Below are 26568 nucleotides of genomic sequence, written 5' to 3'. Positions count from 1 at the left end.
ATTGGAATCCACGTGGCGCCTGTGCTAACCCCTTCACAGTAGTGAATTGGTCCAGGTGTGATGCCAGTTTCCTTTCGTGGAACTCCACAATCTGCACCAGCGTCAGAACTTGAGAATCCAGCCGATCATTAATCTCTCGGTTCACGTACAATGCGATACATGGCAACTTGGCACATCCTGGATCATTACATCTGTCCTCCTAATGCTAATGGCCAAACCAAACTCTTCTCAGGTGCGACGCAGTCAGTCCATTTGCCACTGAAGGTATTCCTCGATATGCTTGTGCGGCATAGTCAGCATAGAGAAACTTGAGGGGGGTTGGCACACCTTCTCTCAGGCAAGCAAGTCTGAACAGCATTCCATTAGTTCTGGCATGTAAACATACATCTGTAGATGGCCTGAAGGCAGATAGCAGCAAATTAGATGAGAATATGCCACAGCGCGTCAGTGCCAAGGCACAACCCTGTTTGACCCTGCTGCAGGTCTGGGTTCCAATGCTGCCCCATCTTAGCTGGCCTTAACCATCATGTTATAACGGAAAGAGGAGATCACATTGAGCAGCTTCTGTGGACAGCCAATTTTCTCCAGGAGCGTAAATAGATTCTCTCTGCTCACATGGTCAATGCCTTGGTGAGATCAATGAAGGCAACATGTAGCAGTCTCTTTTGTTCATGGCATTTCTCTCACAGCTGCTGGGCTGTGCAGATCAGAAGATCAATTGTAGATCTCTCAGTTCAGAAACCTGACTGGTTCAGCCAGGATCTACAGTCTGGTGAAGTTGTAACCAGTCATTATTGACGCACTGTTTAACAATCTATTGGACTTTACTTTGAGCAACTGTAAGTGGATTCAGAGTTTTCTCGCTCGGTTCTCTCGTAATTAATGAGAGTGGACCACTTGGCTTAAATGACGATAGTGTTCCCTTCAAACCGGTCAATAATTTTCTGGTCTTGCCTCTCATATATTGAGAGTATGGTTTTGTAGAAGTTGTCTCAAAACACGTTCCATTTTGCTTCTGCACTCAGGGGTGGCACAGTGGCTAGCACTACTGCATCACAGTGTCAGGGAGCTGGGTTCAATTCTAACCTGGGCTGACTGTCTCTGTGGAGTTTGAATTTCCTCCCAGTGTGGGTTTCCTCCGGGTGCTCCGGTTTCCTCCCACAGTCCAAAGATGTGCCGGTTAGGTGAGGTTATGGGGTTACGAGGATAAGATGGGGAAGTGGACCTAGGTAGGGTGCTCTTTCAGGCCTGATGGGCTGGATGCCTCCTTCTGCACTGAAGGAATTCTATGCTTCTATCCTGAAGCACTGTGTGGGAATGCTGGAGGGTACCTGTTCAATCGAGCGGAAAACTGATGTTTTTTATCCAGGGAGGCGGTATGGCTGACATTGATACAAGGATGACAGTTCTGGGGCGGCATTCTCCCCTACCCGGCGTGACGGAGGGTCCCGGAGTAGGGGAGTGGCGCCAACCACTCAGGGGTCGCGCCTCCCCAAAGGTGGGGAATTCCCCCACCTTTGGGGGCCAGCCCCGCGCCAGAGCTAGTGGGGTTGCCACTAGAAGACTGGTGCAAAAAACCGCCGCCCCCGACAGCGGGGCTGGCCGAAAGGCTTTCGCCGGTCCGCGCATGTGCTGGCAGTGACGTCAGCGGGAGCTGGCCGCTGACGTCACTGCCGGCGCATGCGCGATGTGGGGTTCTCTTCCGCTTCCGCCATGGCGAAGGCCGTGGCGGGCGCGGAGGTTAATAGGGCAGCCAGGGCACTGGCCCGGAGTCTGAGCGGGGGCCCCGATCGCGGGCCAGGCCACCATGGTGGCACCCCCGGGGTTCGATCGCCCCCCCCCCCCCCCGGACCCGGGGCCTGCTTGCGCCGCTGATCCCGCCGTTCCAGAGGTGGTTTAAACCTTGGCGGCGGGAGAGGCCTCCTAGTGGCGGGACTTCGGCCCATCCGGGCCGGAGAATCACCGCAGGGGCCTCTCCGATCGGAGTGGCGAGATTCCGCCGCCGCCACTTCCCGGGTGGCGGAGAATCTCTGCCACGGCGGGGGCGGGATTTTAGGCGCCCCCAGGTGATTCTCCGACCCTGCTGGGGGTCGGAGAATTTCGCCCCTGTTTTGAATCAAAAAGTGTCAAGAGTTGCATCCTCACCCTAATGGGAACGAGGGAGTGATCTGTATCAGAGTGAGAACTGTGGTAGCTTGTGTGTGTTGAGAATGGCGTTCAGAGAGTCACTTCTTGATTTAAAAAATAAATAAATTTAGAGAGCCTAATAATTTTTTTCCCAATTAAGCGGCAATTTAGCATGGCCAATCCGCCTAACCTGCACATCTTTGGGTTGTGGGGGTGAAACCCACGCAGACACGGGGAGAATGTGCAAACTCCACACAGACAGTGACCCGGGGCCGGGATCGAACTCGGGTCCTCAGGGCCATGAGGCAGCAGTGCTAACCACTGCACCACCATGCTGCCCCAGCTACTGGATTCCTGACCTAAGGAGTCCTGGTTACAGCTTCCTGTTACACATTTTCCAGCCAAACAGCTGACCAGCATGTCAATTTGTCCAGTTGCCCGATGTGCCCAGTCTTGCCAGGTTTTCCTCATTGTCCTATGCACCCCTCATCTTTCCATAAATATGGGGCCTGTACCTCCAAACTTTCTTCATCAGAGATTCAACGGTAAATTGTACTTGGAAGTTCTTGGGCCTCCTCAGCAACACAGCCTTCTTGATAATATTCCTGACCAATGCATATGAGAGGATAAGATCCTATTCACCACAAAACTACAATTGAAATTTCAAAGTTACTGATAAAGATGACAGTCCCTACTGGATGTAGAGAAGGAACCTGGGGAAGATTAACTCTTTTGGCCTTTTGGTATCCACTCTGAATGACCTATTTCATTCTTGGATTGAAAATGATTGCTGTTGGATTTCCAGTGGTGGCCATGGAGTGAGGGGTCGCAAATTTGGTGGTTCCCGCTCAAGATGGATTTTATTGGGCCTTCCCCACACGTATATGGGTAATTTTGAGGGTGAAAGATGTGAGTGCCCAGGGAAGGTAATACTCCTCTGGTGAGTTTGGTGCATGGAACGGAGGACAAGAAGTGCTATAAGAAAAAGGGAACAGTTGGAGCAGGGCAGTTTGTGGTGCGTCAAATGTCAAGATGGCGGAGGGCAAGGGGGCAGCGCTGCCCGTCCAGTGGTCGACGGAGTAGCTGGCGGAGTTTTTAAATAATAAGTTTCAGCAGCAGAGAAGGGAGGCCTCGGAGGACCCGGGCTAAAGTGGTGGAGCAGCTCAGGGTGGAAATTGAGAAAGTGGGGCAGAGGTTGGAGGCTCAGGGCCCAGCAATACAGAAGGTGGCAGAGGCGGAGGGGAGCGTGAGGAGCTGATGGCCTCGCTGACGGCGGAGTTGGGTGATGAGTTTTATTTTGACTCGCCGGAGGTGGAGGACAGCCAAAAGTGGCTGAGAGAGAAGTTGGAGGACCTGGAGAATCGCTCCAGACGACAGAATTTAAGGATAGTCGGGATGCCTGAGGGTAACCAGGAAGCGGGCACCGCCAAGGATGTGGCAAGGATGTTGGAGCAGTTGATGGGGACTTTGATAGGCCTCTCGAGGGGAATGGGGTGCACAGGGCGCTGAGGAGGAGGCCGCAGGTGGGGGAGCTGCTGGGTGCGATGGTGATGCGGTTGCCCCGCTTCTTGGACAAGGAGAAGATTTTGCAGTGGGCAAGGCTGACTGGGAGGTACACCTGGGAAGGGAGAGAGCTGTGGATCTATTAGGACCTGGGCATGGAGCTGGTGAGGAGGAGAACCGGGTTCAACCGGGTAAAGGCTGCCCTCTTCAAGAAGGGAGTGAAGTTTGGAGTTTTGTACCTGGCCCGCTTGTGGGAAACTTATCATTAAAGTTTTATTTTGACTGCAGGAGGAGGTGATGGACTTTATGAGAGACCATGGACATGGGGGAGTGTGAGGAAACAACTTTGGAGAGGAGCTTTGGGTCTGTGGTGGAATGTTTGGGATGGGTATTTTGGGTGGGTTTCGATGGGGGAGCAGTTATGGTGAGTGTGTTTACTTTACTGTTTGTTGGTGGCTGGGGGATTGGAGGGGAATGGGGATATTCCAGGCTTTGGCTGGGGGCCACCATGTTAGTTAACGGAAGTGAAGTAGGGGGTTCCCAGGAGGAAGGCCTGGAGGCGGAGGGGGATGGAATTGGTTGCTGACATGGGTGAGGCTGGTGTGGTGCAATTGGGAAGGGAGAGATGGTGGTGGACATCAGAGAGTGGGCCTGGAGAGCTCGTGACATGGGCTAGGGGCTAGCCCAGGAAGGGGTACGGCTGATCGGCAGTGGGGGGGGGGGGGGGGGGGGGGGGAGCAGACCAGGTGGTCATGTGGAATGTGCGAGGGTTGAATGGGCCACTTAAACGGTCACATCTGTGCATGCATCTGCGGAGTCTGAAGGTGGTTGTGGTGTTTATGCAGGAGACGCACCGAGGTTGGAGGGTCGGGTGAGACTGAGGAAGGGATGGGTGGGGCAGGTGTTTCACTCGGGGCTGAATATGAAGACGAGGGGGGTGACGGTGCTGAAAGAGGGTGGCATTTGAGGTGGGGAGGATTGTGGTCGATCTGGGGGGGGGGTAGGTATGTGGTGGTTAGCAGGAAACTGGAGGGGATGCGGGAAGTCCTGGTAATGTGTATGCCCAAATGGGATGATGTGGATTTCATGAGGCGGGCATTGGGGAGGATTCCAGATTGAGATCGGCATTGTCTGCTTATTGCAGGGGGCAGGATTTCTAATACGGTCTTGGATCCGAGCTCGAATGGTTGAGTTCGAAGTTGTTGAGGAAGCTGGCAGTGATGAGGGTACTGTGGGAGTTCTTGGAGTGTATGAGGGACGGGGGGGGGGAACCTGGTGGAGGTTTGCAGACGAGGGTGAAGGAGTTTTCATCCTTCTCCTATGTGCACCAGTGTATTTCCGGATTGTTTTTGTCATCATGGATAAGGTGCTACTGGTGGGGGTGGCCATATTGGGTGTTCGGCGATCGTGGTCCCCTGATCACGCACCACACTGGGTGGATTTGGCTGTGGTTCAGAGGGAGGCCCAACAGCCGCAGTGGAGGTTAGATGTGGGGCTGTTGATGGATGAGGTGGTGTGCAAGCGGGTGAGGGCTGCCATTTGGGGATCTATGGAGGTGAATGATTCTGGGGTGGAGGTTACAGCTGCCACACTGGGGCTCACTCAAGGCTGTAGTTAGTGGAGGGAAGGTTCTGAATAAAGAACAGAAACCTGGGCAACACCTTTATTTTAACTGTCTGCCCCCGCCCTGCCAACGACAATGGCAAAACATCCCAGCTCCCTACGGCCAGGTATTCCATCAATCCGATGGTGGTGCCAGATTTGAGGCTGTTGAAGTAGAGTAGGCATCACTTGGTGTAGGCATGTTGTTGTGGTCACCTATTTGCAACAACCATTGATTGTGCCGGGGAGGCTGGATGCAAGGTTCAGGATGGCGGCAGGTAGGGATTGAGTATTTCAGGAACCTGTTTATAGGGGGCAGATTTGTGGGACTGGAGGAGTTGGAGGAATTGTTTGAGTTGCGAAGGTAATGGGTTTAGGTACTGCAGGTTCAGGATTTTGGTGAGGAGAGAGGTGTCGCCTTTCCCGGATTGCCGTCTGCCAAAATAAGCTTCTGTCAGAGACGAAATAGGGGAGGGGAAGGTGTTGGATATTTCAAGGAGCTGATGGAGTGGGAGGGCGCCCGGGTGGAGAATGGCAAGCGCAGGTGGAGGAGGTGTTGGGAGATGAGCTGGGGCGGGACATGGGCTGAGAACTTTGCGGAGGGTGAATGTGTCCTCCTCGTGTGCGAGGTCAAGCTCATTCAGTTTAAAGTGGTGCATAGGGCCCATATGCCGGTTTGGCAAAGGTATGAGCAGTTTTTTGAGGGGGGTGGAGGGTAGGTGTGGAAGGTGCGCGGGGGGGGGGGGGGGGGGCCACCAATCACGTCCACATGTTCTGTGTGTTTCGAAGACTGAGGGGGTTCTGGCAGGGGTTCTCAGACATGTTGTTGTGGGCACCTATTTGCAACAGGTTCTAAGGGGGAGTGATAGATGACTGATCTATTGATTTATTCATGGTTTTAGGGCTATGAATGCATAAAGAGTCAAATTATTAAAAATGTCTTGACTGGGAGGAATACAGTAATTGTCTAGATAATGAATAAACTTTGGTGCCGTGTCGCAGACATTCAAATGTTGTTTCATGAAAAATTGCATAAAAGCCCATTGAAAGCTGAAGACTACGTGCTGGGGCACGTAGACATTTAATTCATTTGATGGATATTAGTGAATTTTAAGTAATGACCAATGTTTGGTCAACAAATCATGTTCTAAGTGACAGACAGTTGTTTGAATAAATTAGAAAGTCGCAGCTGAGAATTAGAACTAATGAAAGTAAAATCAGGGGTTAGCCCATATGAGTTCCACCCACCCCCCCCCCCCATCCTCCCCATCCCCGGCGGCGACCATCACGAGGCAGGAACAAAGAGGGACTCCCGGCCGACCAGAAGCCTCTCTATCTCGACCCTGGGTGAGTGAGGGAAAAGAAATATAACTTCCCCTTTTTCAAATAAACGTTGAAAGAAAACTTTTTAAAGAGAAGTGTATAATATACACAGTATATCATGGTGCAGACACATACTGATGGACCACACACAGGGCCAATCAACATGTACAAACACCGCAGCCAATCACCAGTTGGAATACACACTATAAGGCAGAGGGCACCACGGTTCCCGCTCATTCTGGGTACTGCCTCTGAGTGTAACAGGAACTCATCCAGCCCAGCACAGAATCACAACACGGGCTGAGAGAATCAGCTGGTTCGGACAAGACTTAGGTCTCTAGTTCAAGTTAGCATCATTTAGACCCACAGTCATCATGTGTTAGTTAGATTAGAAGTAGTTAATAAAACTGAGTTGAACCTTCATCAGTGTTGGAAGTGTCTGTTCATCTCTCAAGTCTACACTAGCCAACACTTCAGAAATAAATTTTTCACTTTTAAAAAAAAACTCTTGAAATAATTTTTTTTTTTAAAGCGGGTTAAAGGAGAGAAGGGAGGGGTAAGAAAAAGGGGGGGAAAAAGGGGGAAAAGAAAGGGAAAAAAAAAGGAGGGGAAAAAAGGGGGGAGAAATGCAGAAGGGAGCCAAAGCAGAGGGAGAAGGGGCACCAAAGGCAGACGGGGCAATGTGTGAGCCCGTTCAGACGAGCTAATCAACGCACAAAGCGACAGAACGGAAGGTTCGACGCAACAAAAGAACTGGGCGGATAGGTGCATTTTCCCCCTGGGCCAGGGGGGAACTGGAACTGGAAGGCAGCTTTGTCGAGGTGCTGAGGGAACCATCAGCAGGTAAACAAGGCAGAGGCCAGAGCGGCCATAGAGGCCCCAGTGCAGGCAGCAATGGCCAAGGCCCTGGCGGAGGTTGCAGCTAGCCCTGGGCAGAGTAGAGGAGAAACTGAAAGCCCAAGAGGCGACCATTAAGGAGCTAGAAAAAGCCACGACTGACATGAGCGATCGGATCACGGCCCTGGAGAAGGAGGGTGGCGAGATTGGGCACAACACAGGGGAGCCTGAGGGCAGAGTGGACGACCGGGAAAACCGCTCGAGAAGGCAAAATGTCGGGCTAGTGGGCCTACCAGTGGGAATCGAGGGTAGAAACCCCACAGCAACGTGGCTGAGATGCTGGGCAACTTAGTGGGGAGGAAAACTTTCCCCAACCCATCAGAAATGGACAGAGCACACCGTCATGCGCCCGAAGCCCAAGGCAGGGGACCACCCGAGAGCAGTTATAGTTAAACTGCACCGGTACCAAGACAGGGAAACAATCCTGCGCTGGGCCAGGAAAAACAGAACCTGCAAATGGAAGGACACTTCATTAGAATTTACGAGGATATTGGGGTAGACCTAGCCAGCAGACAGGCCGAATTCAATAGAGCGGGAAAGCAGCTCTTCACAAGAACGAAGTGCGTTTTGGTATGACTGTACCCAGCGAAACTCTGGGTCACATACCAAGAAAGAGAATAATCTTCACAGCCCCCGCCGACGCAAACAAGTTTGTTGAGGAAACGGGCTGGAAAACCAGCAGCTAGGGTAGAAATAAGGGGCCCCTGGCAAGGGACAACAGCATGCGACAGAGGTGGGAGGAGGGGTGATGCAACGCAAGGCCCCCGCGCCACCAACCCATGGCCAGCGCACCCTGAACCAAAAGCAAACCACCTACCCGAGTGTAGAAGTCAGGTATTTAAATACATTAATATAGGTAAGAAGACTGTTTACGACAGAACTATTAAATCCCAGTTTTAAAATGAAAGAAATATAAACTTCCAAACTCAGACATGTGTTTGGGGAAAAACAGAACCACTGATAAAAACATCACATTCTTTCAAGGGCCCGGGCTGAATCCCATGGGTTGTAAGGTGGAATAATGAAAGGCTCCATTGTTCTGATTTCAGGCCACTTGTGCTAACAGCCCTGAACCCACATTCCATAACGTATGCAAGCCGAAACATTTTAGACTGTGTCCAAAAAACAGTTTTAAATTATAGTATGATGAGATGACATAATGTCTTAATTGTTGCAGATAAGCAACAATTGGAAGTGGCGTGCATCGTAAAGATGGACGGCTTGTTATCAAATCAAATGTGTTTTGATATAGCTTAAACCAATTAGGATTATACTTGGGGTTGATCGGATCGCTTAAGACAGATATGAAAGAGTATATCCATGGATGATTTGGCCACATTTTAGACAAGAAGACAGAAAGAAAGAAGAAAGAAAAGAAAGAAGAAAGAAAGAAAAGAACGAAAGTCAGAAAGACAGACAGAAGACACAGAGAGAAAGAGACAGGAAAGAGACAAAGAGAACAAGACAGAAAGAGAGAGAGAGAGAGAAAGTAAAGGAAGAGAATTAGAAAAGAGTTCTGTATTCCTATTTCATTTTCATACTTTGACTTCAGCCGTTGACTTTTTAAAGTTGTGTTCAGGCTATTGTCTCAGAAGATAATTCCTGTGATTCTTTGAAGAAAATTAAATTGTCTACAAACTACCTTTTAAATCATTTTCAAGTTGTAACCAATGAACTTCAAATAAAATAATTCTTATTTGCACCTGACAAGTTTTTAACTTGAATTTCTACTGAGTTTCAGCAATGTCTCAACAACAACCGGCAACCGTAAATTGAATAAAACTTCATCAAATCCACAAGATACAACACCGAGGTACCGCTCCAGGTGGGAGACCAGGCCCCAGCACGAGAGAATGAGAGTAGCGGAGAAGGGAGAGCAAGCAAGAGGAGTGCAGGGTAGGATGGGGGAAAGAGTGGAAAGAAACCGCAGATGCGGGCAGGGGAGAAGTGAGACAGTAACTCCCGAGAGGGGAGCCACCGTACTGGCAGGAAAGCTAGCACCAGGGACATGCAACAAAGCAGGGCCGCAGCACGCCCCCAACAGGGGGGAAGGCGCCAGGCAGGGGGTGGGGGGGGGACCACTCAACAGAGGTGGGAGAGCAACAGGGATAGGAACAGGGGAAAGAGGGACAAAGGAGGGGTATACGGGAGAGGGGGAAAAAGGGGGGGGGGGGGGAAGGGAGAGACCAGGGGGAGACACAGGGACAAAGAGACCGGGGAGGGACAAACAAAGCTAGAAACGGAATAGCAATAGTGCTGCAAAGTGCCACAACCAAGGGCTCGAAACAAGGAATCGCTGCAAGCACCCACCCAGTACGGTCTCTAGGTGAAGGGAGACCCCAGAGTGCAGGGGACTATCCGCATGGCAGACGCACAGTGGGCGGCCAAGTCGGGTGCCCCCTGGACAAAGGGAAACCCAGGAGCGCAGGGGTGCGTCTACCAGGTAAGTATGGTTAATCTCACAGGAGCGAGGGGACAGGATATTCACCTGGAACATAAGGGGACTCAACGGCCCAGTGTAAAGATCCAGAGTCCTCATCCACCTAAGAAATATGAGGGCCGACATAGTCTTCCTCCAAGAGACACACCTGAGAGAGCAGGGCCGACTGCGGGTAAGAAAGGGCTGGGTGGGACAGACCTACCATTCCTGCTAGAGGACAAGGGCCAGGGGGGTGTCGATACTGATCGGCAAGAGGACGATGTTTAGGGCGACAAAGACGGTTACAGACCCAGGAGAACGGTACGTCATGGTCAGCGGGGCCCTGTATGGGGCACCGGTAGTACTAGTTAACGTGTGCGCACCCAACTGGGGCGACACGTGGTGGGGAAAATGGTGCTTCCAGGGATAGACAAATTGGAATACTCCGCAATTATGATATCAGACCACGCTCCACGTTACATGGACGTGAGGCTGGAGACGGGCAGGGTCCAACGCCCCAGATGGAGGTTGGACATTGTCCGACTAGCTGACAAGGGCTTCAATGAAATATATTGTGGGCCATAGCAGAGAACACGGAGAACAACCAGAACGGGGAGGTCTCACCCTCCATGTTCTGGGAAGCGCTTAAGGCCGTACTAAGAGGGGAAATCATCGCTTTCAAAGCGCAAAGAGATAGGGAGGAAAGGGCGGCTAGTCAGCAGCTGGTTGACTCCATACTGGAGGTAGACCGTAATACTCCGAGGCCCTGACTGTAGAGCTCCTGGCAGAGAGGAAAGAGCTACAAAGGAACTTTGATCTGCTCTCCACTAGGAAAGGAGTGCACCAACTCCACCAGGCACGTGGGACCCTGTACAAACACGGAGACAAAGCCAGCCGCCTGCTGGCACACCAGCTGAGAAAGCAGGCAGCCACCAGAGAAATTGCACAACTCAGGGATACCAGAGGCACGTTAAAAACGGAACCAGAAAAGATCAATAAATCTTCAAGGCCTCCTAACAAGGGCTGGACATCTCAGGGCCCCCAATGGGGGAGTCCGGGATGAAACGGTTCCTTGATGGACTAGACTAGCAGTCGTGGGGGAGGGCAGAAAACAGGGCTTGGAAGCACCACTAGCACTGGGAGAGATCATGGACAGCATTAGCTCCATTCAGGCGGGGAAGGCACCGGGACCAGACGGGTTCCCGGTGGACTTCTACAAAACATTTGCGACCGCAGTGGCCCCGCACCTGTGGGAAATGTTCACAGACTCGCTAGCTAGGGGCACAGTGCCACCCACGCTAGCACAGGCCTCAATCTCGCTGATACCTAAGAAAGACAAAGACCCAACGGAATGTGGGTCATCCAGACCCATCTCACTGCTGAACGCAGATGCCAAAATATTGGCCAAACTCGTAGCCAAAAGGCTAGAAGGCTGCCTACCAGAGGTGGTCGCAGAGGACCAGACGGGCTTTGTCAAAGATAGACAGATTACCTCGAACATCAGGCTGAACGTGATACTGACCCCCTCCGGCGAGAGAGTACCGGAGGTGATCGTCTCCCTAGATGCAGAAAAGGCCTTCAACAGAGTCGAATGGAAATGCCTCATAGAGGTACTGGAGCGATTCGGGCTTGGAACAGGGTTCACTTCCTGGGTAAAGCTCCTATACAACGTTCCCATGGCAAGCATACGGACCAACAACACCAACTCCTGATACTTCCAGCTGCACAGGGGCACCAGACAAGGATGCCCACTGTTCCCGCTGCTGTTCGCTCTAGCGATCGAACCACGAGCAATCGTACTCAGAGCAGCAAAAAGCTGGAGGGGATCCGAAGGGGCGGCAGAGAGCACAGAGTCTCACTCTATGCAGATGACCTGCTCCTCTACATTTCGGACCCACAAAGCAGCATGGACGGAATCATTGCGCTCCTGAAAGAGTTTGGCACCTTCTCGAGCTACAAACTCAACATGAGCAAAAGCGAGATCTTCCCGGAACACCCACAAGTAGGGGCGGCGGTGGTGGGGGTGGGGGGTGGGCAGCTCTAACCCATTCAAGATCTTATTTTGATCCAGGTGCTTTGTTGTACAAATCAACACTGGTATCACCAGAGCAATGGTCTGGTAGCATCGTTGTAATGTTGTTGAACTAGTCATCCACTGGCCAAACTAATGATCTGAAGGCATTAGTTTAAATCTCACCATGGCAGCTGGAAATTTAAATTTAATTAATTAATCTGGAATAAAAAAAGCTAGTATAAGTAATTATTAAAAATTTTTTTTTTTATAGTACCTAATTTATTTTTCCAGTGAAGGGTGGCCAATTAAATTGAGGGGAGGTAGATATAGGACAGTTGTCAGAGGTAGGTTCTTTACTCAGAGAGTAGTAGGGGCGTGGAATGCCCTGCCTGCAACAGTAGTGGACTCGCCAACATTAAGGGCATTCAAATGGTCATTGGATAGATAAACATATGAACGATAAGGGAATTGTGTAGATGGGCTTTAGATTGGTTTCACAGGTCGGCGCAACATCGAGGGCCGAAGGGCCTGTACTGCGCTGTAATGTTCTAATTCTAAAAAAAATTCTAACGGGACTGCTGTTTAAACAAGCCCGACATAAATTCCGCTCCCTGGGGATCCAAATAGCCCATGATTAAGGGATCCACAAATGGAACCTCTCCAGTCTGACGGAGGAAGTAAAAAAGGACCTGCAAAGATGGAACACACTCCCACTCTCCCTCGCGGAGAGAGTCCCGATGATCAAAATGAACGTACTGCCCAGGTACCTCTTCCTCCTTAGATCCATTCCGATATACAGCCCCAAGACTTTTTTCAAAGCACTAGACAAACTAATCATGGCGTTCGTATTGGGGGTGTGGGGGGGTGGGGGGGAGGATGCTAGGATCCCAAAGAAAGTCCTACAAAAAACAAAATCCAGGGGGGAGGAGCTAGCCCTCCCAAACCTACAATTCTACCACTGGGCGGCGACGGCCGAGCGAATAAGGGGATGGATCAAGGAGCCAGAAGCCGAGTGGGTGAGCGCAGAAGAGGCCATCTGCATGGGGACCTCCCTCCGGGCCCTCGCCACGGCAGAACTCCCATCCCCACTCAAAAAACACTCCAGCAGCTCGGTGGTGATAGCCACCCTCCAATCCTGGAACCAACAACGGGAGCAATTTGGCCTGACCAAAATGTCGGACAAAGCTCCCATCTGCAACAACCATAGGTTCACACCAGCACTGACTGACGCCACCTTCAAAAGGTGGAGGCAGGACGGAGGGACACTGACAGTCAGGGACCTATACACGGACGGCAGGATCGCAACACTGGACGAACTGACAGAAATTCCAGCTAGCCAGGGGGAACGAGCTATGGTATCTGCAGCTCAAAAACTTCCTACGAAAGGAGACAAGGACGTACCCACAACGCCACAACAGACATTACTGGAAGAGTTACTGGATGCAAGCATACTAGATAAAGGAAACTGTAGCGACATGTATGACCGACTGGTAGAAAGGGCCGACACCGTACTGGACGTAGCAAGAAAGAAATTGGAGGAGGACCTGGGGATTGAAATAGGGTGGGGACTCTGGAGAGAAGCACTGCACAGGGTCAACACCACCTCCACGTGCGCAAGGCTCAGCCTGACGCAACTAAAAGTGGTACATAGAGCCCACTTAACAAGAACCCGTATGAGTAGGTTCTTTCCGGAGGTGGAGGATAGATGTGAACGGAGCCAAGGAGGCCCGGCCAACCACGCCCACATGTTCTGGTCTTGCCTTTGGACAGCCTTCTTCGAGGCAATGTGCAAAGTGGTGGGGATGAAGGTGGAGCCATGCCCGAAAGTGGCGGTCTTCAGGGTTTCAGACCAGCCAGATGTATTCCTAGGGAGGAGGGCGGACGCCCTTGCCTTTGCCACCCTGATTGCCCGCCGTAGAATCCTGTTCGGCTGGCGGTCAGTAGTACTACCCAAAGCTGCAGACTGGCTGTCTGACCAGCTAAACCTAAGAGGAAAGAAAGGAGAACCACAGGAGAGGGGGAGGGGCAGAAGCAGGGGGGTAGGGACAGGGAAGAAGAGAGGAGAACCAGGGAGGTAGCGGGGAGGCAGGGAAATGAGAGCCAGAAGGAAGGCGATACGATAACAAACTTGGCATCTACAGGAACAAAGAACAAGGAGAATACAGGCGAAATACGGGAAGAATGACTAAGCGGAGGTGAGCGCGAGACGACAACAGCAGCGAGATCCGTCCGGGAGAAGCAAGTGACAACACCAACACCAAACCCACTCGAGTATTGCCCTCTGTTAGGATCCCAAATGTATATTTACCTCCCCAGTCTCCACCCCCCCCCCCCCCCAATAAACAGTTGCCTACTTATGTGTTGTAAATATTTTTGCCAGTTGTACAGAGTTGCTGCTGTTGAGCTGGTGCACAATACTCTGCCAGTCATTCTATTTTATTTTTAATTTTATATTTTATTATGTTTTGGTATGTTTGGGTGTGCCCTTCTCTTCTATATATGTATATATATATATTTCTTATTCTGTGTATATAAGGGTAAATATACTTTATTCAAAAACCCAATAAAGAACATTTATAAAAAAAAGACCATATGGATTCCCTTAAAAGTAAGACCTCATGGGCGAGGTTTCGTTCTTAAATTCTTGCCTTCCTGAGTTCTTAAATCATCTGTTTGTGTTTAAAGTGATTTCTTTATGCTTTTATGTTTAATGCTTTTCACCAATTTAAGTATTATTTGATCTAAGATTTGATTCAGTTCTTATGTAAGTGTATTTCAGTGAATATTCAGTAATAAAAGTGTGTTTTGGACACCTCCATCAACCGGACTGAGTACCTTATTTTTGGCAGGGAGAAAAATAATGATTTTTGGGAGAAAAATAAGAGATCCTACAGTGAACGTGGCCCTGAATCTGGAGGTGGTGATATTTGGGGTGTTGGAGGACCAGGAGTGCAGGGAGGAGAGAGGCTGATGTATCGGCCTTTGCCTCCCTGATAGCCCAGAGATGGATTTTGTTATGTTGGAGGGACTCGGAACCGCCAAAGGCAGGGATGTGGGTGAGCAACCTGGCAGAATTCCTGCGGTTGGAGAACATCAAGTTTGCACTGCGGGGGTTAGTAGAAGGTTGACTCAGAGGTGGAAACCGATCATCAATTTCTTCAAGGAGGATTGAGGGGTCAGTTGGGGGGGGGGTTCATAAAGGGGGAAGGTGGTGAGGGGCCGGTGTCAGTGGGACTGGAGGGTTGGGGTTGTTGGGTGGGTGGCTGTGATGGTCTTTGGTTGCTCTTTGGTTGTCCTTTTGATATGTTGTATATTAATATTTTGTTGAAAAACCTTGAATAAAAATATTTAAATAAATATTGTTCTTCAAAAGGGAACTGTTTATTGCCTTGCCCTTCACTTGAAGAACAAAATGGATTTTTGCGGGCCAGTAGAGGTCAGCAACATAGCTCCCACCTTGAAGGGTTTGAAATCACTGAGTGTGTCTTGTGAGGTTGTGCTTTTTAAAATTTCTCTTTTTCCTGGCTGGATTAAAAAAGAAATCTGGGACCTTCTTCAGACAAGGACACAACTGCCCAGATGCTGCAATACACAGAATATCATTTTCCACGAAGTGGCATAAGACAGACACCCAATCTCCTGGGGAATATGACAGATCCCACCCCCCTGTTGATTCACACCATCCTGAGATTGTTCATTGGTTTATCAAAATATTACCTGTTCTTTTTAAAAAAATTTAGATTATCCAATTATTTTTTCCAATTAAGGGGCAATTTAGCGTAGCCAATCAACCTACTCTGCACATTTTTTTGGGTTGTGGGGGTGAAACCCACGCAGACACGGGGAGAATGTGCAAACTCCGCATGGACAGTGACCCAGAGCCGGGATTCGAACCTGGGACCTCAGCGCCGTGAGGCAGCTGTGATAACCACTAGGCCACCGTGCTGCCCTGATATTACCTGTTCTGAAACAATAACTGCAGCAGGCATGAAGTAATTGAATTCTCTGGAATATACACCCAGCAAAGTACTTCAACGATCCCTTGCCAAGAGGGAGAGAGAATAAAATACAATTCTGTACTGAACACAGGCTGTTTAAAAGCGATGTGTGCTCTCTGTCTCTCTCTCAGCAGTGCTCTTCCTGGTTTGCAAACTGACCAGCCTAAGAAGAGAAATCTATCGTGCACTGAGGTATCTTCAAGAAGAAAATGTGAAATCATCTCTGTACAACTACACCCACAAAGACAGTTGAACAAAATGGCCACAACCTGGAACGATTGCATTGAGACCTGTCAAGGAACAGCTAACCATATGCTCCTTTGTTTTCACAGAATCACAGAATACTACAGTGCAGAAGAAGCCCTTTGGCCCATCAAGTCTGCACCAACGCATGAAAGGTCCTGACCTGCCCACCAAATCCCACTTGCCAGCACTTGGCCCATAGACTTGAATGTTATAGCATGCCAAGTATTCATCCAGGTACTTTTTAAAGGATTTGAGGCCTCCCGCCTCTACAACCTTCCCAGGCAATGCGTTCCTGACCGTCACCACTCTCTGGGTAAAAAGATGTTTCCTCAAATTCTTCCCTCAGTCTTCCACCCCTCACTTTGAACTTGTGTCTCCTAGTACCTGACCCTTCAACCAAGGGGAACAGCTGCTCCCACATCCACCCTGTCCATCCCCTCATAATTTTCTACACCTCAAACAGGTCACCCTTAGTCTTCTCTGCTCCTTAATAACATTATTACTTAAATGTTCCATCCCAGGCAACATTCTGGTGACTGTTCACTGCACCCCCTCCAGTGCAATTACATCTTTGCACACAGTACTCCAGGTGTGGCCTCACCAAAGTTCCATACAGCTCCGTCATGACCTCCCTGTTTTTGTAATTTATGTCCCGATTGATAAAAGTGAGTGTTTTTTTCACTACCCTATTAACCTGCCCTTCTGCTTTCAGAAATCTGTGAATAAACACGCCAAGGTCTCTTTGTTCTTCGGAACTTCCCAGTGTCAGATCTTTCATATGATACTTCCTTGTCAAATTACTCCTTCCAAAGTGTATCACCTCACACTTTCCAATCTTAAATTCCATCTTCCACTTATCCGCCCATTTGACCATCCCATCTGTAACTCAAGTCACTTAATCTCACTGTTAACCACCCGGCCAATCTTTATGTAATCCGCAAACTTACTGATCCTAACCCCCACATAGTCATCTATGTTATTTCTATAAATGACAAACAATAGAGGGCCCAGCATGGATCCCTGTGGTATGCCACTGGTCACTGGCTTCCAGACACTAAAGCAGCCATCTATCATCACCCCCTGTCTCCTACCACTAAGCAAATTATGTATCCACCATATCAAATCATCCTGTACCCCATGTGCATTTGCCTTCTTAATAAGTCTCCCATGTGGGACCTTGACAAAGTCTTTGCTGAAATTCATGTAAACTACATCATTTACACACTTGGTTACATGCTCAAAAAATTCAATTAAATTTGTTAGGCATGACCTCTCTCTGACAAAGCCATGCTGACTATCCCTGATCAAATCTTGCCTCTCCAAGTGAAGATAGATTCTCTCTCTCAGAATCTTCTCCAGTATTTTCCCAACCACTTGACATGAGATTCACTGGTCTGTAGTTCCCTGGCTTGTCTCTCCAACCTTTCTTAAATAGTGGGACCGCATTAGCTGTTCTCCAGTCCTCTGACACCTCCCCCGAGACCAGAGAGGAATTAAAAATTTGGGTCAGAGTCCCGGCAATCTCCTCCCTCAGCATCCTGGGACACAATTCATCTGGACCTGGAAATTTGTCCACTTTTTAGACTGCCGACACCTCCAATATCTTGTCACTCCCTATGACAATTTGCTCAAGAACATCACAATCTCTCTTCCCGATTCACTTGGGGGAAGACAAATGTGAAATATTCGTTGAACACCCTATCAGTATCCTCTGGCTCCACCCACAGATTTCCCCCTTGGTCCTTAATCGGCCCTATTAATTCCCAGGTTATCCTCTTCCCATTGATATATTTATAGAATATCTTGGGATTTTCCCTAAATCAGCTAGAGATTTCTCACAACCCCTCGTTGCTCTCCTAATTGATTTCTTAAGCTCCATCCTGCATTTGGTGCATTCCACTTATGCCTCTGCAGACTTGCACCACTTATGTTTGTTAAAAGCCTCTCTTTTCCATCTCATGGTATCCTGAATGTCTCTGGTCATCCATGGTTCTCTGGGTTTGTTACACCTTTCTGTTTCACTGTGACGTCACTTTTCAGTTGTTTTCCCCAGTCCCCAATACCCAACAGGTAAGTTATTTATATTTATTGTTCTGAAGCTCCTCCTCCCCGAGTTTGTGCCAACTCTGCTCCCTGCAGACTCGGCTGCGAATCCCCGAGGTAAGTAATTTAAAACTCCTCCTCCCTGAGTTTGCGCTAACTCCACTCCCTGCCGACTTTCTGAGCTGTGAAAAATCCTATAATCCTCTTACTCTGTCATCTGAACTAGTTGTATGTGACTATATGGTTGCACTTTGTCTAGTTTTTTACAGTTCAGGAAATAATTTCAACCAACTTATCTTCTTTGTTTAACCTAAGAAAACCTATCTGACTAGTTCTTTGCAACCCAAAAGCATGAAAGGGCCTCTTACAGAATTGGTGAAGCAAATCCGCTCTGAATTCTGAAAAAAACCCTGTTACGGTTAAACCTGGAGTGAGAGAACAGGGGAATAATTTCATCCATCCTTATGTGGTCAGAACAGGTGTTAAAAGTGGAAAGGTGTTCAATATTACAGTGTTGAGAGTGGCCAGGCAACAACTGGTGGACTCCATTCTGGAAGTCGACAGAAAATACTCCAAGGCCCCGACCGTTGAGTTGCTGGCGGAGAGAAAAATGCTGCAAATGGACTTTAACCTGCTCTCCCCCAGGAAAGCTGTGCACCAACTCTGCCAGACACTGGGGACCTTGTCCGAACGCAGAGACAAGGCAGGCTCACCAGCTGAGAAAGCAGGCAGCCACGAGGGAAATAGCGCAGGTAAAGGACAGCAGAGGCAGGCGGTAACAGAACCAAGGAGGTCAATCGGGCATGAGACCTTCTACCGGGGACTGTACGCCTCCGAGACCCCCAACGGGGACGTGGGGATGAAACAGTCCCTAGACGGACTGGAACTACCAGTTGTGGGGGAAGACAGACGGGGGGAGCTGGAAGCACCAATAGACCTGGGAAAAATCATGGAGAGCATCCTCCATGCAGGCGGGGAAGGCACCGGGACCCGACGGGTTCCCTGCGGGCTTCTACAAAAAATTTACACCAGTCCTGGCCCCACACCTAAGGGACATGTTTGAGGACTCACTGGCAAGGGGCACCCTGCCCCCAACGCTAGCGCAGGCCACAATTTCACTGATACCCAAAAAGGATAAAGACCTGATGTAATGCGGATCGTACAGACCCATTTCACTGCTGAACGTGGATGCGAAAATACTCACAAAGGTCCTGGCCAAAAGGCTGGAGGGCTGTGTACCAGAGGTGGTTGCACAGGACCAAACGGGCTTTGTCAAGGGTAGGCAGCTCACAGCGAACATCAGGTGGCTGCTGAACATAATAATGATCCTCCCCCCCCCCCCCCCCCCCCCCCCCCCCCCGCCCCCGGGGGAGAGAGCAACAGAGGTGATCGTCTCCCTGGACGCAGAAAAGGCCTTCGACAGAGTCGAATGGAAATACCTCCTCGAGGTACTGGAACGGTTTGGGCTAGGAGCGGAGTTCACCGCCTGGGTGAGGCTCCTGTACAACGCTCCCAAAGCGAGTGTCCGAACTAACACCACCAGCTCTGAATACTTCCAGCTACAGAGAGAGACAAGACAGGGCTGCCACCTGTCCCCACTCTTGTTCGTGCTACCGATCGAACCTCTGGCGATAGCCCTGTGGACGCGAAAAGCTGGAAGGGAATCCGGAGAGGAGACAGAGAGCACAGAGTCTCACTCTATGCAGGTGACCTGCTCCTCTATGTCTCAAAGCCACAGGAGGGACTGAAGGCAATACTGCAAATACTGAAAGAGTTTGGAATCTTCTCGGGCTACATACCTAACCTGGGCAAAAGCGAGGCATTCCCAGTGAATCCAAATGGGGAGGAACAGAGCTGGAGGGGCTCCTGTTTAAAACAGCCCAGAGCAGATTCCGCTACCTGGGTATCCAGATAGCCAGAGATGTGGAACAAGTGGAACCTAACCAGCCTGGTGGAGGAAGTAAAAAAGGACCTTCAATGGCGGGGAGAGTGCAGGCGATCAAGATGAACGTACTGCCAAGGTTCCTCTTCCTGTTTAGATCCATCCCGATCTTTATCCCCAAGGCCTTTTTCCAAAACGTAGACAGTCGAATCATGGCTTTTGTGTGTGTGTGTGTGTGGGGGGGTAAGTACCCGAGAATTCCCAAACAGACACTGCAAAGAAGGAAAATCAAAGGGAGCTTGGCCTTACCAAACCTACAATACTACCACTGGGCAGCAAGGCAGGAAGAGTGAGGGGATGGGTACAAGAACCCGATAAAGACTAGGTACAAATGGAGGAGGCATCCTGTAAAGGAACGACCCTCTGGGCCCTGACTACAGCAGCACTCCCATCCTCAACAAGATACACAACGAGCCCAGTGGGAGCGGCCACGCTGAGAACGTGGACCCAGCTGAGACAACACTTCGGGATAACCAAAATGTCCCTTATGGCCCCCATATGCGGCAATCACAGATTCCCCCCAGCCATGCTGGATACCACCTTCAAAAGGTGGATGCGGGACGGGGGCACATTGACGGTCAGGGACTTCTACGTAGGGCACAGACTGGCGACACTAGACGAACTGACGAGGAAGTGGAGGCTAGCCAAAGGACAGGAAATGAGACACCTCTAAATAAAACACTTCCTCCACAAGGAGACAGTAGGGTACCCGAGGCCCCAGAAATCACACTATTAGAGGACCTGATAGGCACAAGCAACGAGAAGGGGGGGGCTATGTGGGAAAATATATGGACAGCTACTGGATAGAGCTCGAACACCACTGGACGAGACCAGACAAAAATAGGAGGACGAACTGGGGACAGAGGTAGGGTGGGGACTCTGGAGCGAAGCACTGAGCAGAGCGAACTCCACCTCCTCCAGTGCAGGCTAAGCCTAATGCAGCTCAAAGTGGTGCATAGAGCGCACCTGACCAGAACCCGAATGAGCAGGTTCTTCCCGGAGGTGGAGGACAAATGTGAGCGGTGCCAGAGGGGCCCGGCCAACCACACCCACATGTTTTGGGCTTGTCCCAAACTTGCTGGGTTCGAGACAGCCTTCTCCGAGGCAATGTCCAAGGTTGTGGGGGTGAGGGTGAAGCCATACCCAATAGTGGCAATCTTCGGACTATCGGAGCAGCCAAAGTTACACATGGGGAAGGGGGCCAACGCTCTTGCTTTCACTTCCCTGATCGTACGCCGGAGAATTCTGCTCGGCTGGCGATCGGCAGCATCACCTACAGCTGCAGACTGGCTCGCTGACCTCTCGGAATTTCTCCATCTGGAGATTAAGTACGCCACCCGAGGGTCAGAGGAAGGCTTCCTGGATACTTGGGGGCAGTTTGTCGATCTGTTCAAAAATCTCCTCGAGGCCAGCAACGAGGAGTAACCTAATAAGAGGTGGGGTGGGGGGCGAAGGAAGGTGGGGAAACCACGAGAGATGAGGCTACCCCCTTTTTTTTCATTCTGTCCAGCAGATAAAAGAAAGGGGGGGGGGACGACGACGACACGCAACGAGGAAGGGGGAGGAACCATAGACCGATACAGAGGGCAACGAAATGCACGTAGGGTCAGTTAAACGAAGGACAAACTAAGCATCTCTGTATCATAAAGGAAATTAGCGCGGGCGAGAAAAATTTGATGTGTATATATACAACTGTTTATAAATATGGGAAATGGCAATAAAAGATTTAAAAAATTTTTTTTAGAATGTTGACAGACATTACTTAAATTAGAATTAATATTTCAAATATGAACTGGAAAAAATATTACAAGACATCAAAACAATTGCCCACCAACCCATATTACCTGTCATGGCGAATGATAGGTGTGGCTAGCACACACGTAACCAGCCACCCAAACTCTGCCAGTGTATGCAGCAAAGGGCCATAATCAGTCTTTACTTCACAATCCTGTAAGAACAAATAAAGTTATGACTAAGAATCAATTACCAAAATAATTCAAAGATAAATTAGAATCATAGAATCTATAGTGCAGAAGGAGGCCATTTGGTCCATCGAGTCTGCACCGGCCCTTGGAAAAAGCACCCTACTTAAGCCCACACCTCCACCCTTCCCTGTATCCTAGTAACTTCATATAGAACAATACAGCACAGAAGAAAGGCAATTGGTCCATCAGGCCTATGGCTACTCTTGGAGATTTGCAGTTAGTCCAATTTTTCAGCTGCTCCTCCTTTGCCCCATAACATTTTCCTTTTCAAATATATATCCAATTCCCTTCTGAAAGTTACTATTGCATCTGCTCCCATCGTCCTTTAAGGCACCAAAGGTCAGGACAACTTGCTGCATTTATAAACTCAAATTATTTTCATTTCCTCTCTGGTTCTTCTGCCAGTTGTCTTTAAGCCTGTCCTCTAGTTACGGATCCTTCTGGGTTTTCACATAACCAATAATGGGCATCCCAGGATGAATATCCAAGTTCTTCCACTTCATGACTAGCGTCTGGAAAAACTAATACCCTCTTCGAAGCCCATCATTTTCACATGGGGTCAGAATTTGCAAGTAAGGAACGTGAGTCATAAAATCTGATCTTTCTATTTCACCATGAAATGTACCATATTTATTCATTCATTTGGGTGAAAGTTCTCCACATTAAGTCCCCACTCTAACCACTGCTCCAGTTAAATTAAACTCTTTAGTTGTGTCTCCATGCCCGCTGGTTCAATTCTCAATATTCAAGTTAAATAACTTATTTGTATTAAATTATGTCATTTATGGCACAGCAGGAAGCTACTGAGTCCAGCGATTCGATGCCAGCTCTCAGTGCAGTAAGAAGTCTTACAACACCAGGTTAAAGTCCAACAGGTTTGTTTCAAACACGAGCTTTCGGAGCACGGCTCCTTCTTCACCTGAAGAAGGAGCCGTGCTCCGAAAGCTCGTGTTTGAAACAAACCTGTTGGACTTTAACCTGGTGTTGTAAGACTTCTTACTGTGCTCACCCCAGTCCAACGCCGGCATCTCCACATCATAGCTCTCAGTGAAGCACTCCGGTTAGTCAGTGCCCATCCAATTTCCTTTTCAAATTGTTCATCGTCTCCACTTCCACCATCCCCATGGGCAGTGGGTCCCAGGCCGTTACAACTTGCTCCCCTAGATTTTGCACCATCAGCTAACGGGTCCCGGTTTTCCTTGTCTACTTTATCTAAACCTGTCATAATCTGGTGCACCTCTATCAAATCTTCCTTCGATCACCTTTTCTCTAAGGAGGAGAACCCCAGCTTCTCCAACCTAACCCTTGCATCTAAAATCCCCAAACCCAAAAATCATTGTGCTAAATCTCCACAAACACACAATGACCCTCAACATTTTAAGATCAGTACCATGTCTCTTTTCAATCATTTGTCCAATGAAAATAGTTTTGTGAATCTTAACACAAAGTACTAGTCCCAGCAGTCATTCTGCACCGTCACCAAGGTACTTCAATTTTGTTAAAGGTAGGTTGCTCAAACTCGTCCAACCAAGATCGATAAAAGTTTAGAATAATTTGTTGTGTCTTACAGTCCACAAATCTTTTTCTTTCAGTAATCGTGTGCTAGGCAAGAATCACACAAGTTACTTTTCCCTCCCTGGAGGTGAGGGGCTGAGGTTTGGTGGTGTGATGTGGAGGTGTAGGTATATGAGTTAGAGGCTGGAAACTGGCTTCGCTGGTGAGTGTGCAGGAACTTGGAGTGGAGTGACCGGCCATGGGCAATCACAGGGCAGCCAGTCTATTAACCATTCATAGAGACAGGGCCCTGACAATTATGCAGCAGGAGATGTCAACAACCCTGCCTTATCTCACAGGATCCAAGGTTCAGGCGCGGTATCTAAACAACACTCAGACAGACATTCATTCCTGCAATCCAGCAGCATTCTTCTGACAATCAATTATGAATTTTTGTCTGCGGAGCTGCTGCTATCCACTACCTCACCCCACTCCCCCCCTACCCCTAACTTCTCAACTGTTTCCCCCGCCATGTAATTGCTGATACACCCCTTCTGCACTGACCCCCCCCCCCTCAGATCTGCTGCTACTCCCACCCCTTAACTGTCCCCCCTCTAACTGCAGCTACTGATACCATGAGTGGGATTATCCGTTGTTGACGCTGACAAAGGATTCGCGGACTTTCATGACAGCAAAACTGGCGCCCACCCTTGATTGATTAAGTACCGTTGAGGGGCTAGCACTAGCGCCATGTGGAACACGATCGATTCCAATGAAAAATGGTGCAGGATTCGGCGGGTCCGTGATTGACACTCGGGAGGCTGACACGCTGCATATACATGTTACAATCCCCACACACACAAATCCCAACCAACAAGATGGCACTGGCTGCGCTGGTGTGTGCCCATACAGGTGATGGGTGGGCTGGTGCCAGAGGGCACCCAGGGAGGTGACCTAGTGGGACATCTATACAACCCTTAGCCCTACATTCACAGTGGGCAGTCAGTGGCGTGCGCAGCTGCACGACTGCCTTTCCGGCTGTAGCAATGGTGTTCCATGCCTGTCCATCCCGACCTCACAACCCACCTCTTGGTCACCCCCCACGACTCCCCCCTCAGCCCTGGCAGAAGCCCTCCTGCCAGCAGCACAACTGTCAGCAAACAATGGCGATGTTGGGCGCTTTCCATACCCCTCTGCCCCCCTCAGCAGCCCCGACGCCGGTTTCACAATTTTTAAAAGCACAAGTGCACTGCGCCGTCGGGAACTCGGCCCATCATAGGCGGAGAATCGCAGAGACCCCAGAGAATACCAGGTCAGGCCTGCTAATGATATGCCAATGGCTTTTACTGCACCTGCATTCCGGACTGCATTGATGCCACTGTCGAGATGACAGAGAATAGCGATTTGATGTCAAATCGGCGCCTGCCGCAAATTTGCCGTCGGAATCTATTCTCCGCCCAATCGCCCCATATGATTGAAATGTTAAATATGGAACAAAGTAAGGGACCAGCTTACCTCAATGACAGTCCACTGTTCTACAACAATTGCATCATTTGGTACCTTGCCTGACTCGACTGTTCCCAAATGATTTTCTTCATAAATAAACATTCCATCTACCGACTTCGATAAATAGTCTCCTAGAAGTGAAAATGAGTGTATAAAGTAATATTGACAAAATCAATTGAGCAAATGTTGTAGTGGTGCACGTAGAACACAGCCTATTATTCCAGTTACATTTGCCTGCAGACTTCCTAATGTTTCTTTAACACTGGAACATGTTGTGATTAGAAAGCCATTTTGGTGCAAAAGCTTTTAAAGCGATACAGTAGCACAGTGGTAGGCACTGTTGCTTCACAGTGCCAGGTTCCATTCCCGGCTTGGGTCACTGGCTGTACGGAATCTGCACATTCTCCCCATGTCTGCGTGGGTTTTCTACGAATGCTCCGGTTTCTTCCCACAAGTCCCGAAAGATGTGCTTGTTAGGTGAATTGTACATTCTGGATTCTCCCTCAGTGTACACGAACACGCGCCTGAGTGTGGCGACAAAGGGATTTTCACAGTAACCTCATTGCAGTGTTAATGTAAGCCTACTTGTGACACTAATAACGGCTATTAATTATTATTCAAGAGGATCTGGGACCTTGATGCACAAGGCAGTCAACTGTGTATTTCCTTAACCAGGGTCAATACTGAGCTGAGCAGAGTCTGAACCAGGAAATGCCAGTTACAATGTTTAATTTGATGTCAAATCATGTATAGGAAGCAAAGAGGGATAGAAAAAATGATTAAAGGCAGGAAGTGGGGCAAAAAGATAACATTTAAAAAATATTTACTTTAAAAAGTCTCCAATAATTATAAGTGAATGGGTCTCCACATTTGGGCACCGTGCCCAAGAGATTGTTTAGCAACAATTAAGACTTATCACACCATTAAAAGTTTACTTACACTGGAATGGCCAAGCATTAGCTTTATCTAGCTTGTTAATGGTTGTGTGTCAGCTACGCACAGAACCTCAACACCATTCCTTATGTGTCAGTGCTGAGTATCTTGGTGTGACACTGTACAGTGATGCTTTTGGCACACAATTTGTTACCACAGGTGAAATAATAATAATAATCACTTACTGTCACAAGTAGGCTTCAATGAAGTTACTGTGAAAAGCCCCTAGTCGCCACCTTCCGGCGCCTGTTCGGGAAGGCCGGCACAGGAATTGAACCTGCACTGCTGGCCTTGTGCTGCATTACAAGCCAGCTGTTTAGCCCACTGTGCTAAACCAGCCCCTACTCCACCACCGTAAGGTGGAATACCTGATGGCTCAGTTGAGGAATAGAAGTGAGTATTTCAAGAACATAGAAAACACAAAAAAAAATCAAAAATCCACACATAGACCCACATCCACTCGATGGACCAAAAAAACCCACACAGACATGGGGAGAATGTACTGATTTTTGGATAAAAGTTGACACCTGACATGC

The 26568-nt window shown here is 49.2% G+C and overlaps 1 protein-coding gene across 2 annotated transcripts in view; it reads right to left on the bottom strand.

Annotated features, from left to right (window-relative positions):
- rftn2 (raftlin family member 2) overlaps positions 1–26568 on the bottom strand; it is a 128569-nt gene that overhangs the window by 11018 nt on the left and 90983 nt on the right. For both annotated transcript variants that reach the window (XM_038789078.1, XM_038789079.1), the window contains 2 exons: positions 25109–25230; positions 21959–22062 (listed from right to left, as the gene is read on the bottom strand). In XM_038789078.1, coding sequence (XP_038645006.1) covers positions 21959–22062; positions 25109–25230 — 226 coding nt within the window. The remainder of the gene's footprint in view (positions 1–21958; positions 22063–25108; positions 25231–26568) is intronic.

The sequence above is a fragment of the Scyliorhinus canicula genome, chromosome 2, assembly GCF_902713615.1.
Source record: "Scyliorhinus canicula chromosome 2, sScyCan1.1, whole genome shotgun sequence".
Classification (NCBI taxonomy): Eukaryota; Metazoa; Chordata; class Chondrichthyes; order Carcharhiniformes; family Scyliorhinidae; genus Scyliorhinus; species Scyliorhinus canicula.
Note: the sequence above shows the minus strand (reverse complement) of the source record. Positions and strands in the feature narration are given on the sequence as shown.